Genomic DNA, 13,365 nt, shown 5'->3' with positions numbered 1-13,365 from the left:
TGTAGCCAAAACTTCCAGAACTATGTTGAATAGTAGTGGTGAGAGTGGGCACCCTTGTCTTGTTCCTGACGTTAGGGGAAATGCTTTCCGTTTTTCACCGTTGAGGATAATGTTTTTTGTGGGTTTGTCATATATAGCTTTTATTATGTTGAGATATGTCCCTTCTATTCCCACTTTCTGGAGGGTTTTTATCATAAATGGATGTTGCATTTTGTCAAAGGCTTTCTCTGCATCTATTGAGATATTCATATGATTTTTATTTTTCAGTTTGTTAATGTGGTGTATTACGTTGATTTATTTGTGGATATTGAAGAATCCTTGCATTCCTGGAATAAAGCCCATTTGGTCATGATGTATGATCTTCGTAATGTGTTGTTGGATTCTGATTGCTAGAATTTTGTTAAGGATTTTTGCATCTATGTTCATCAGTGATATTGGCCTGTAGTTTTCTTTTTTTGTGGGGTCTTTACCAGGTTTTGGGATTAGAGTGATAGTGGCCTCATAGAATGAGTTTGGAAGTTTCCATTCCTCAACAATTTTCTCGAAGAGTTTGAGTAGAATAGATGATAGCTCTTCTCTAAATTTTTCGTAGAATTCAGCTATGAAGCCGTCTGTACCTGGGCTTTTGTTTGCTGGGAGATTTCTGATTACAGTTTCAATTTCCGTGCTTGTGATGGGTTTGTTCAGATTTTCTATTTCTTCCTGGTTCAGTTTTGGAGAGTTGTACTTTTCTAGGAATTTGTCCATTTCTTCCAGGTTATTCATTTTATTGCCATATAATTGCTGATAGTATTCTCTAATAATCCTTTGTATTTCTGTGTTGTCGGTTGTGATCTCTCCATTTTCATTTCTAATTTTGTTGATTTGGTTCTTCTCCCTTTGTTTCTTGATGAGTCTGGCTAGTGGTTTCTCTATTTTATTTACCTTCTCAAAGAACCAGCTTTTGGCTTTGTTGATTTTTGCTATGGTCTCTTTTGTTTCTTTTGCATTTATCTCTGCCTTAATTTTTATGATTTCTTTCCTTCTACTGACCCTGGGGTTCTTCATTTCTTCCTTTTCTAGTTGCTTTAGATGTAGAGTTAGGTTATTTAGTTGACTTTTTTCTTGTTTCTTGAGGTGTGCCTGTATTGCTATGAACTTCCCCCTTAGCACTGCTTTTACAGTGTCCCAGAGGTTTTGGGTTGTTGTGTTTTCATTTTCATTCATTTCAATGCATATTTTGATTTCTTATATAATTTGTTCATTATTCAGCAGCGTGTTGTTCAGTCTCCTTATGTTGGCATTTTTCATAGTTATTCTCCTGTAATTGAGATCTAATCTTACTGCATTGTGGTCAGAAAAGATGCTTGGAATGATTTCAATTTTTTTGAATATACCTAGGCTAGATTTATGGCCCAGGATGTGATCTATCCTGGAAAAGGTTCCGTGTGCAGTTGTGAAAATGGTGAAATTCATTGTTTTGGGATGAAATGTCCTATAGAGATCTATTAGGTCTAACTGGTCTATTGTATCGTTTAAAGTTTGTGTTTCCTTGTTAATTTTCTGTTTAGTTGATCTATCCATAGATGTAAGTGGGATGTTAAAATCTCCCACTATTATTGTTTTATTGTTAATTTCCCCTTTCATACTTGTTAGTAATTGTCTTACATATTGCGGTGCTCCTCTGTTGGGTGCATAAATATTTATAATTGTTATATCTTCTTCTTGGATTGATCCTTTGATCATTATGTAGTTTCCCTCTTTGTCTCTTTTCACAGCCTTTGTTTTAAAGTCTATTTTATCTGATATGAGTATTGCTACTCCTGCTTTATTTTGGTCTCTATTTGCATGGAATATCTTTTTCCAGCCCTTCACTTTCAGTCTGTATGTGTCCCTCGTTTTGAGGTGGGTCTCTTGTAGACAACATATATGGGGGTCTTATTTTTGTATCCATTCAGCCAGCCTTTGTCTTTTGGTTGGGGCATTCAACCCATCTACGTTTAAGGTAATTATTGATAAGAACGATCCCGTAGCCATTTTCTTTATTGCTTTGGGTTCGAGTTTATACACCATTTCTGTGTTTCCTGTCTAGAGAAGATCCTTTAGCATTTGTTGGAGAGCTGGTTTGGTGATGCTGAATTCCCTCAGCTTTTGCTTGTCTGTAAAGATTTTGATTTCTCCTTCATATTTGAATGAGATCTTTGCTGGGTTCAGTAATCTGGGCTGTAGGTTATTGTCTTTCATCACATTAAGTATGTCTTGCCCTTCCCTTCTGGCCTGAAGAGTTTCTGTTGAAAGATCAGCTGTTATCCTTATGGGAATCCCCTTGTGTGTTATTTGCTGCTTTTCCCTTGCTGCTTTTAATATTTGTTCTTTGTGTTTGATCTTTGTTAATTTGATTAATATGTGTCTTGGAGTATTTCGCCTTGGGTTTACCCTGTTGGGGACTCTCTGGGTTTCTTGGACTTGGGTGATTATTTCTTTCCCTATTTTAGGGAAGTTTTCAACTATTATCTCCTCAAGTATTCTCTCATGGTCTTTCTTTTTCTCTTCTTCTTCTGGGACTCCTATGATTCGAATGTTGGAGCGTTTAACATTGTCCCAGAGGTCTCTAATATTGTCCTCATTTCTTTTAATTCGTTTTTCTTTTTTCCTCTCTGTTTCATTTATTTCTACAATTCCATCTTCTAGCTCGCTTATCCTGTCTTCTGCCTCTGTTATTCTACTGTTTGTTCCCTCCAGAGTGTTTCTGATCTCATCTATTGCATTATTCATTGTATACTGACTCTTTTTTATTTCCTCTAAGTCCTTATTAAACCTTTCTTCCATCTTCTCAATCCTTTTCTCCAGGTTATTTATCTGTAACTCCATTTTGCTTTCAAGATTTTGAATCATTTTCACCACCAAAATTTGAAATTCTTTATCAGGTAGATTTCCTATATCTTCCTCTTTTGTTTGTGTTGGTGGGCATTTATCTTGTTCCTTTACTTGCTGAGTATTTCTCTGCCTCTTCATCTTGCTTATATTGGTTTGCTTGGGGTGGCCTTTCCCTCTTCTGGCAGTTTATGGAGTTCTCTTTATTATGTAGTTTCTTCACTGTGTGTGGGGTTGGATGGGTTACTTGTCCGGGTTCCCTGGTTAGGGAAACTTGTGTCGGTGTTCTGGTGGGTGGAGCTGGATTTCTTCTCTCTGGAGTGCAATGAAGTGTCCAGTAATGAGTTATGAGATGTCAGTGGGTTTGGGGTGACTTTGGGCAGCCTGTATATTGATGTTCAGGGCTATTTTCCTGTGTTGCTGGAGAATTTGCGTGGTATATCTTGCTCTGGAACTTGTTGACCCTTGGATGGTGCTTGGTTTTAGTAGGTATGGAGGCGTTTGTTGAGCTCTTATCAATTAATGTTCCCTGGAGTCAGGAGATCTCTGGTGTTCTCAGGATTCGGGCTTAAGCCTCTTGCCTCTGGTTTTTGGTCTTATTCTTGGAGTAGCCTCTAGACTACTCTATCTGTCATTTCCAAGGTGGTTCCCTTTGTTTTAACTTCTGTTTGCTGGTCTCTTCAGTGTCTGATTTCTGCCCTGACACTAGGGTGCGGGTGGACACTTTTTAAAGGCTTAGTTGTTCAGTCCTGTTCTGGGAAGGGAGGAACACTGCAGCCAAATATCTCTGGCGTCTGTGGGGAGTGCTCGCAGCGTCTAGGCCACACTGGGTTTGCCCCCACTCACAGCGCGTGTGCTGTCCCAGTCTACACTGCACAGGCTCTAGGTTGCTCTGCCAGGAACTGTCAGAGGCCGGTGCTGGGTTGTATGCACTTCCCAGGTCTGAGCGGCTCAAGTTCAGGTTCTTGGGTACTCCACAAAGATGCAGACTTGGTTGGGTCTGCGTTTTGTGCCTTTCCCAGTCCAACAAGCTCAGGTGACCAGGTGTTTGGCGAGGGCAGTTGCTGTGACTTATCGCGTCCCAAGTCCCTGTGATTCGGTTTTCTGGGTGTATAACCAGCGCACCTTCTCAGGTGGATATCGACCGGCCCGAGGCCAAGAAGTCTTGATTAGCAACAAGCCTGCCAGCAGTTTGTATCGGATGCCTTTCTGGGCCGCGGTTGCCCCCTCCGGCTCTGGCTGACCTCCCTGCCTGTCTTGGCGGGGCATGGGGGATAGACCGACCACAGTCAGCTCACTCTGCTCAGTCCTTTGTTCTGTTAGCGGGGCTGGCAGAATCTTAGAGCTTTCCACCTTTTCGTGGGGAAGCTATCCCAGTCTGCTTTGCTATCCCCAGTTCTCTCAGATTGTCCTCGCAGCATTCAAGCCCAGTCCTCTCTCTAATCAGTTCAGCCGGCTCCTCCCAGCCCAGCCCCCTCTTGCTAATGGCGTATGCAGGCGTCTGCACTGCTTCTCCGCTGGGAGTTACCGTTTGGCGGGTAATCTGTGGGTTTTTTAAAAATCTTAAAAAAAAAAGAGAGAGTTATGTGGCCCTCTGAGATTCCAAGGCTCGCCACAGATTTGCCAGTGATAGTGTTTCCTGGTGTTTGGAAACTTCTTTTTAAAGCCTCCCTTCCCAGGACGGAGCTCCTTCCTTACCTCTTTTGTCTCTCTTTTTATCTTTTTTTCCTACCTCCTTTCGAAGACAATGGGCTGCTTTTCTGGGTGCCTGATGTTCTCTGCCAGCATTCAGAAGTTGTTTTGTGGACTTTTCTCCGCATTCAAATGTTCTTTTGATGAATTTGTGGGGGAGAGATTTGTCTCGCCGTCTTATCCCTCCGCCATCTTGTTCCTTCCTCTCTCCTTTTTTTAAAAAGGTATGTTTTTGCATAATGAAAAACTCTTTATCAATAAAACAGAGAACTTTATAAAAGTAAAATATGACATAGAATAAAACTAAAATTAATCTCAAAGTGAAATACAGGGGTTATGGGTCCATCAGGGAGGGCAGAGTTATTTGGTTTCATCCATCACCAAGTCCTTCTGCTCCATACAAGGTGGTTTTTAAATTTTCTCTGTAACCACTCAGTATGTCTGAATTCAGGGAGCCCGACTCCTCCAGTTCGATTTTTCTTTCTCAAGACCCCTTTCCTATTCAGGGTCTTTTGTGTCTTCAAACAAATTTTAAGATTTTGTTCTAGTTCTCTGTAAAGTGTGATTGGTAATTTGACAGACAGCACATTGAATCTGTAGATTGCTTTGGGTACTATAGCAGTTTTCACCATGTTGACTCTTCCAATCAAGAACATGATATATCTATCCATCTGTTTGTGTCATCTTTTATTTCTTTCATCAGTACCTTATAGTTTTCTAGTACAGGTATTTTGGTTCCTTAAGTAAGTTGATTCCTGGGTATTTTATTCTTTTTGTTGCAAAGGTAAATGGGATAGTTTCTTTATTTTCTCTTTCTGGTATTTTGTTGTTCAGTTCAGTTCGGTCGCTCAGTCATGTCTGACTCTGCGACCCCATGAATCGCAGCATGCCAGGCCTCCCTGTCCATCACCAACTCCCGGAGTTCACTCAAACTCATGTCCATCGAGTCAGTGATGCCATCCAGCCATCTCATTCTCTATCGTCCCCTTCTCCTCCTGCCCCCAATCCGTCCCAGCATCAGGGTCTTTTCCAATGAGTCAGGTGGCCAAAGTATTGGAGTTTCAGCTTTAGCATCAGTCCTTCCAATGAACACCCAGGAAGCTCGGGGTTGGTGTACTGGGATGAACCAGAGGGATGGGATGGGGAGGGAGGTGGGAGGGGGGTTCAAGATGGGGAGCACATGTACACCTGGGGCAGATTCATGTCAATGTATGGCAAAACCAATACAATAATGTAATCAGCCTCCAATTACAATAAATAATTTTTTTTTAAAAAGGATGGACTGGTTGGACCTCCTTGCAGTCCAAGGGACTCTCAAGAGTCTTCTCCAACACCACAGTTCAAAAGCATCAATTCTTAAACGATCAGCTTTCTCCACAGTCCAACTCTCACATCCATACATGACCACTGGAAAAACCATAGCCTTGACTAGATGGACCTTTGTTGGCAAAGTAATGTCTCTGCTTTTTAATATGCTATCTAGGTTGGTCATAACTTTCCTTCCAAGGAGCAAGCGTCTTTTAATTTCATGGCTGCAATCAGGATCTGCAGTGATTTTGGAGCCCAGAAAAATAAAGTCTGACACTGTTTCCACTGTTTCCTCATCTGTTTCCCATGAAATGATGGGACCAGATGCCATAATCTTAGTTTTCTGAATGTTGAGCTTCAAGCCAACCTTTTCACTCTCCTCTTTCACTTTCATCAAGAGGCCTTTGAGTTCCTCTTCACTTTCTGCCATAAGGGTGGTGTTATCTAGGGAAACACAAATGTAGGAAGCAAGTATTCAAACTGCTACTGTTTTAAGAAAGCGTTTCTTTGTTCATTTCTTGGAGATTTTTTATACTTTCTTAGATTTTCTGAAAGTTTAGTTGAGAATACATACACTCATGAAAAGTTAACTATACAAACTATAAAACAGTTGATATCCAAATGTATATAATATATGCCAAATTGATGATCAAGTCCATAACTATTATTATGAATTTTTAGTGAAAAGAGCCCAGAGTCTTCTAAATCATCATTCCTCCCAGGAAAACTGTCCCTAAGCCATAAAGAACTATTTAGAAGAGAAAATAGGGAAAATATCATGGTTTCATAGAAGAGAATTTTTATAATACTGTGTTCATCTCTAGATACAGAATCTATTATTAGAGCAGCAGACATGTGTAATCAGCCCTGGTATTTATTTTAAATTTTCCCCTGAGGATGTAAAAATGAGTGGAGTGGAAACAAGTATACATGGAATCCAATAACTAGCTCTAAATCTGTCAGTAAAGCTATGATGACCCATCACACACCCTGGATCTGTGCTTAAGGCTGCTAAGCTCCCATGACCCTCTGGACTTCTTCTAAAGTCATGAACTTCCTTTTCAATCTTATGATTTCAGCTTAGGCTTCATCTGATATTATATCATAAGAAGCACTAACCAAGAACATTCGTGAAGTGTACTGCAGTGCCAGAAAGAGGTATGACTCTATTTTCTAAATAAATATTGTTTTTCAACTCACTAGTTATCTTAACAAAGTAACATATGTACACCCGGGGCAGATTCATGTCAATGTATGGCAAAACCAATACAATAATGTAAAATAATTAGCCTCCAATTAAACTAAATAAATCAAAAATATAATAATAAAATAAAATATTTTTAAAAAGTAACTTCCTTCATCATCTGCACTAAATATTAATTTCATTTATGTTTATTGCCTGTATATGTTGCATACGTGCTCAGTCATGTCTGACTCTTTGAAACCCCATGAACTGCAGCCTACCAGGTTCCTCTGTCCATGGATTTTCCAGGCAAGAATACAGGAGTGGGTTATCATTTCCTCCTCCAGGAAATCATCCCAACCCAGGGATAAAACCTGCATCTCTGGTATTGGCAGGCAGATTCTTTACCACTGCGCACTTGGGAAGTCCCTATTGTTTGTATATAAGAATCAACTAATAGCCCATTCATTTTGTGCTAAGATAGTTCTTACCATACTGTACTATAACTTCTTCATACTTATGAGCTATCACTCCTCTCCCCCACCATTCTATGAGCTGCTCAAAAGCAGAGGTGCGTCCTTAAGCATGTCTGTTTCCATATAGTGTGGGTATCATTATTAGGAGATCACAGTAAATTCTATAAAAATGAATCAAGTGCTGTTTAATATAAGTAAAATCATCATCTGCAAAATGAGTAGCTTGAACTAAATGATCTCTAACCTTCTAGGATTCATTGCTTGTTTGAAAGTTATAAACTTTTCTTTTTTGACCTAATATAAGTCAATGGCTTGATTTAGTTATAAATAAGCAATCAAATCTAAATATCAAAAGTACCAGGAAAGCTTTTTTAGTAACGACAAATAAATTTATTAATGGTACTAGAGATACCTATTTCTTTTTTTATTCAATTTATTTATCCATTTTATTTGGCATCTTTCATTCAAACACCTGAGAATTTCAAAATTATTTATAATATTTAACAGGCAAGTAAAACAAACAAACGATTAATCTCTGTCAAGATATGTGTGTTTTAATATTATAGTTAACCTTGTGATTTAGTGCCTTTCTTAATACTTTAGGAAACAACTTAACAAATCTAATTTAGGTTCTGAGGTTGGGAAAGTTTTAAATAATATTGGAGTGAAAAGATAACTTTCAGTGGTTTAGAATGATAAACAATACTTTCAAATGATAAACCTGCTCTGTCATTCATTTACTCATTCATTCTATTAATATTTATGAGCATTTATGGGAAAAGTACATATGTGTTGGCCCTGTGTGAGCCTTATATATATCAATCAGAAAGTCTATGAGGGACGACAACAAACACATACACATCACTGATTGGAAAGATTTAAAGTTTCCTAGAAGGGGAAAGATAGAATTTACCTTAGAAGGAGGCTAAGGGAAGGCTTTGTCAAGAAGGTGTCAAGAAGAGCTGAAAGATGGGTAGCTTTTGCACACACATAGATGGAGAAAAGGTCATTTCATGAAGAAGAAATACCATGAAAAAGGACAGACAGGTGGGAAAATATATAGCTCATGTCCCTGATATAGTAAAGTAGTTGTTTATTGAAATATAGGGTGTAGAAAAAGGGAGAAATGAGAGAGAAGCTAGGAAAGTTCAGTTGCAACCAGACTCTGTGTGTATGTGTGCCCGTGCACACGTGTGTGCACACTAAGTCACTTCAGTCATATCTGACTCTGTGACCCTATGGACTGTAGCCCACCAGGCTCCTCTGTCTATCAGATTCTACAGGCAAGAATACTGGAGTGGGTTGCCATGCCCTCCTCCAGGGGCTCTTCCAAGAGGGTTAAATATCGGGCCAAGAAGTCTGGATTTTATTTTGAAAACACTGAAGGACCATTGAAGATTTTTAGAGAAGTAATATGAAATAATTGGAAACTATAATGTATAGAGAATTATTTTGGAAAGAGTTTGTGGCAGGATATAGTGAGTGTTGGTGGTGGTAGAAAGGACAGATGGTAATTATTTGATACCTTTCAAATGTGGTTATTTAAAAAAAAAAAAAAAAAGGCTATATCAAAAATCTCAACAGCACCATCTAGTGCCTCACAGGTTAACACTGCCTGATTTAGAGAAACCCCAATGCAGGGCTAGCTAGAATAAGTTTACGGAGATTCTCTTTCTTCCACAATTGCACGTGAATTCAGAAAAGTGATGGTGAAAGAGGCAGGTTAAGTGTAAAGCAAACTGAGAAATAATGCATAGGTTGAGAATAAGGAACTAATTTTTCTCTATGATCTTAGTTACATACCCTCAGAATGATTCACCTTCAAAGTTTTTACTTTATATAAACAGTGCTTGGTGGAAAATAATGACTTTTTTTGGCCACACTGCAAAGCTTGTGGGATCTCAGTTCTCCAACCAGGGATTTCATCCAGGCCACCTCAGTGAAAGCCTGGAATACTAACCACTAGGCCACCAGGGAACTCCCAACAATGACATTTTTAATGAAAGGAAAAAATAGTTGGACAAATAAATACATGACATACCCTCACAGCAAATATAATTGTTAGCAGTAGTACCTGGAAAGTTATATCCCACCTACAACCACAACCTTAGCTCCCTGTATATGTATCCTTGACACAGAGACTAATTCAGTCTCTTCCATTGCCAGCAGTTCTTGCATGCTGAAGCAATCTTCCCACCTTACAAACCCTAACCCCTCTCTTACCAGGGAGAAAGAGCTGTGTAACAGGCCAACAAATCATATTTCAACCAAAGATTATCTACCATATTATAAATTGATGAGTTGTTCCCATCTCCTTAAAGAATAAAAGAGAAGAATATGGAGGAACATAGGAAATCACTACTTCTGCACTATCTCATCGCTATATCTTTCTGATCAGAGCTTATTTATTGCCCTGATAAAGTTGAACTAGGCCAGATCAAGCAACAATCTCTTGCTATAAGAGAAATGACCATGTGTTGTTGAACAGTAAGACTTTGAATGTGAGTCTGGGAAGAGAACAAGGATGAACAAGTACAACAATTTCCTCACCCAGAAAGTATATTCCAATTGGTTATGCTGCAGTTCTCCTCAGAGCCTTAACTTAGGTGTGGATTTTGGAAATGTATTTCACCTTTTTCCTCATTAAAATAACTAAATAGCCTCTAACGTTTCCCCAGCCTTGGTGTTCTGTGCTTCTAAATAGAGTCCACAATGTTCTAGATTAAGATTCTCCCCCAAGGAATGAGTTCCACTGATAACAAATTTAATTATTTTCCTTAAGTACAAGCATCATTCAGCAGCTGTTACTCAGGAAGACTTCTTTGTGGGGGAACTAAGCATTTTCAGCCAGATTTTATTCTCAGAAAGAATCTAGAGCTCTTCTAATAGAGAAAGAGATGATAGATAGATAGAAGATAGATAGATACTCATACTTATGAAACTACTATCTTTAAAACTTTTCTCTAAAAAGCAAACCCATTTAAAAAGAAGATTTATAGGATAGTACTGGAGTAATAAGGCTTAAAATAAGGCATAGCTCTTTTAGCTAGGTCTTAAAGATTTAGAAGTCCATCAGGGAAACATGGATAGGAAATGGGTGAAAGGAGTTTTCTGGGTGCCTATAGGACTCAAACCCTTCTCCTGGGGGCAAAGTCCAGAAGAATATCTCTTCATTCACCCACCGCTCTTGCTTCCTGCTGTTTTCAAAAAAAAATAAACATAGCGACACTATAAAATGAAACGTTAGTATGTCCTATAATTTATGGAAGAGCAAAAATTGATAAGATTTTTTATATACATTGTAGGCACCAAGAAGACTCTCCTAGAGAAACATGGATGGAGTTGGAAATCTGACAGTATCTTCTTCCAGTGGTAATGCATGCAATGACACTATTGATGATTTCCGAAATCAAGTGTATTCCACCTTGTACTCTATGATCTCCGTTGTGGGCTTCTTTGGCAATGGCTTTGTGCTCTATATCCTCATAAAAACATATCATGAGAAGTCAGCCTACCAAGTATACATGATTAATTTAGCAGTAGCTGATCTACTGTGTGTGTGCACACTACCTCTTCGTGTGGTCTATTATGTTCACAAAGGCATTTGGCTCTTTGGTGACTTTTTGTGTCGCCTCAGCACCTATGCCTTGTATGTCAACCTCTATTGTAGCATCTTCTTTATGACAGCCATGAGCTTTTTCCGGTGCATTGCAATTGTTTTCCCAGTTCAAAATATTAATTTGGTTACACAGAAAAAAGCCAGGTTTGTGTGTGTTGGTATTTGGATTTTTGTGATTTTGACTAGTTCTCCATTTTTAATGTCCAAATCTTACAAAGATGAGAAAAATAATACCAAGTGCTTTGAGCCTCCACAGGACAATCAAGCTAAATATTATGTCTTGGTCTTGCATTATGTGTCATTATTTTTTGGATTTATCATTCCTTTCATTATTATAATTGTCTGTTACACAATGATCATTTTGACCTTACTAAAAAATTCAATGAAGAAAAATCTATCAAGTCGTAAAAAAGCTATAGGAATGATCATAGTTGTGACAGCTGCCTTTTTGATCAGCTTCATGCCATATCATATTCAACGTACCATTCACCTTCATTTTTTACACAATGAAACAAAACCCTGTGATTCTGTCCTTAGAATGCAAAAGTCAGTGGTCATAACCTTGTCTCTGGCTGCATCAAATTGTTGCTTTGACCCTCTACTATATTTCTTTTCAGGGGGGAACTTTAGGAGAAGGCTGTCTACATTTAGAAAGCATTCTTTGTCCAGCATGACTTATATACCCAAGAAGAAGACCTCCTTGCCAGAAAAAGGAGAAGAAATATATAAAGAATAGTTTAAGCCCATTTTTAATGATTCCCAAATCACTATTTTCTCAAATCATTCACAATAAAAATAAGAACTTCCATTAATAATTTACACTTATTTGACTTAATGCGTACCTATAAATCTATCTCATTTATGAATTCACATTATTAAATGTCCTAAAGATATTTTTAGTGTTAAAATTCAGTTCAAGTCTATGAACTAAATTATAAGTGGTTTTCTGATGTTTCACCTAAAGATGGACAAAATTTGTATCTTGGCAATGTAAAAAATAGGTCTGAGATTAAAGTTTTCCCTCTCAAATAAAAGCTTTACCAAGGGTAAGAATTAGCTTTTTAAGATATAAATTTAGCTAATAGTTCTCAGTGATCCTAACATATTTCTTTGCATGCATGCCAACAGATGAGAACTGGAGTGAGCCAGGAGCTACATAAAATGTACTATCACCCTCTTTCTTTGTAGCACTGATTGGCTAGGAAAGTATGGCCATTTCTTGCCCTCAAGAAAATGATCACGTGTTAGAACAGCTTAGTCTTCAGCCAAATGGTCCCAAAGTCTCCATTCAATGTACAATCTGGAAACTGAGGAAGGTAAACCTGATCAAAAGCTAGTTTGTCTCCAATTTTCTTCTGCTTCTGCCTTAGGCTCCCAAAAAAGAATAGTGGGGTTTTTGTTGCTCGTTGAGATTTTTTCAGTGTACTCTCTCCCTAAACAAGATGCAATCCTTCCTTAATAAAGCAGATGACTGGAACTACCATATAATAACAGAAATAATTTAAAATTTATCTAAAGTAGAGGAAAGGTAATCTACTTTTCTACACACTTATTGCTGGAACCACAATGAACTGCAATGAGTCTCTGAATAAAAATTTGAATGGTGATATTGCAAATTTTAAGAAGTACTTACTTTATGCATATTGTGTAAACTATATGTAAGAAATTTTGCTGTATGCATTTATGAGTGGAAGTTAGTTATAAGCATTGTTATATTTTATGCTTTTTACTTTTATTAGCATGTTGACAGGAATACCAAGAATATACTTACAGTGGTTTTTATGTTATAGCGGAAGCTTTCTTTTTAAAACAGCAACAGCTTGATTATGGCTGAAATATAATATTCATGAGCAAGTTTTTGTCGAAGTGTTGTCTGTTCCTTAATTCTGTGTTTCAAAAAGTGCATTATCTCAGAGGAAATGATAATGTTGAAAAAAAGAAAAGCTAGGATACAAGTTCTTTCTGAAACTGCCACATGCATGTAATTTCTATTTCACTTCTAATGTTGCAATCCCTTCAAAAACCTGAAAGATAGAAAATTTCTGCATGCATAAGTCTCTTCATTCATGTCCAACTCTTTACAACCCTATGGACTATAGCCTGCCAGGCTCCGCTGTCCATGGGATTCTCTAGGCAAGAATACTGGAGTGGATTGCAATGCCCTCCTCCAGAGGATATTCCCAACCCATGAATCGAACCTGCATCTCATATGTCTCCTGCATTGGCAGGCAGGT

General features: G+C 38.2%; 1 protein-coding gene across 1 annotated transcript in view; it reads left to right on the top strand.

Moving 5' to 3' along the window:
- The window catches only part of CYSLTR1 (cysteinyl leukotriene receptor 1), a 43,561-nt gene extending 30,576 nt beyond the window's left edge, over positions 1-12,985 (top strand). Inside the window, exons 2-3 of the mRNA XM_055438369.2 lie at positions 6,933-7,011; positions 10,818-12,985. Coding sequence (XP_055294344.2) covers positions 10,845-11,867 — 1,023 coding nt within the window. The 5' untranslated portion in view covers positions 6,933-7,011; positions 10,818-10,844 and the 3' untranslated portion in view covers positions 11,868-12,985. The remainder of the gene's footprint in view (positions 1-6,932; positions 7,012-10,817) is intronic.
- The last annotated feature ends 380 nt before the right edge of the window (positions 12,986-13,365 follow it).

The sequence above is a fragment of the Moschus berezovskii genome, chromosome X (assembly GCF_049115385.1).
Source record: "Moschus berezovskii isolate FMDL1 chromosome X, NW_MosBer_1.0, whole genome shotgun sequence".
In the NCBI taxonomy this organism is placed as follows: Eukaryota; Metazoa; Chordata; class Mammalia; order Artiodactyla; family Moschidae; genus Moschus; species Moschus berezovskii.
This window is presented reverse-complemented; position numbering and strand designations above follow the sequence as displayed.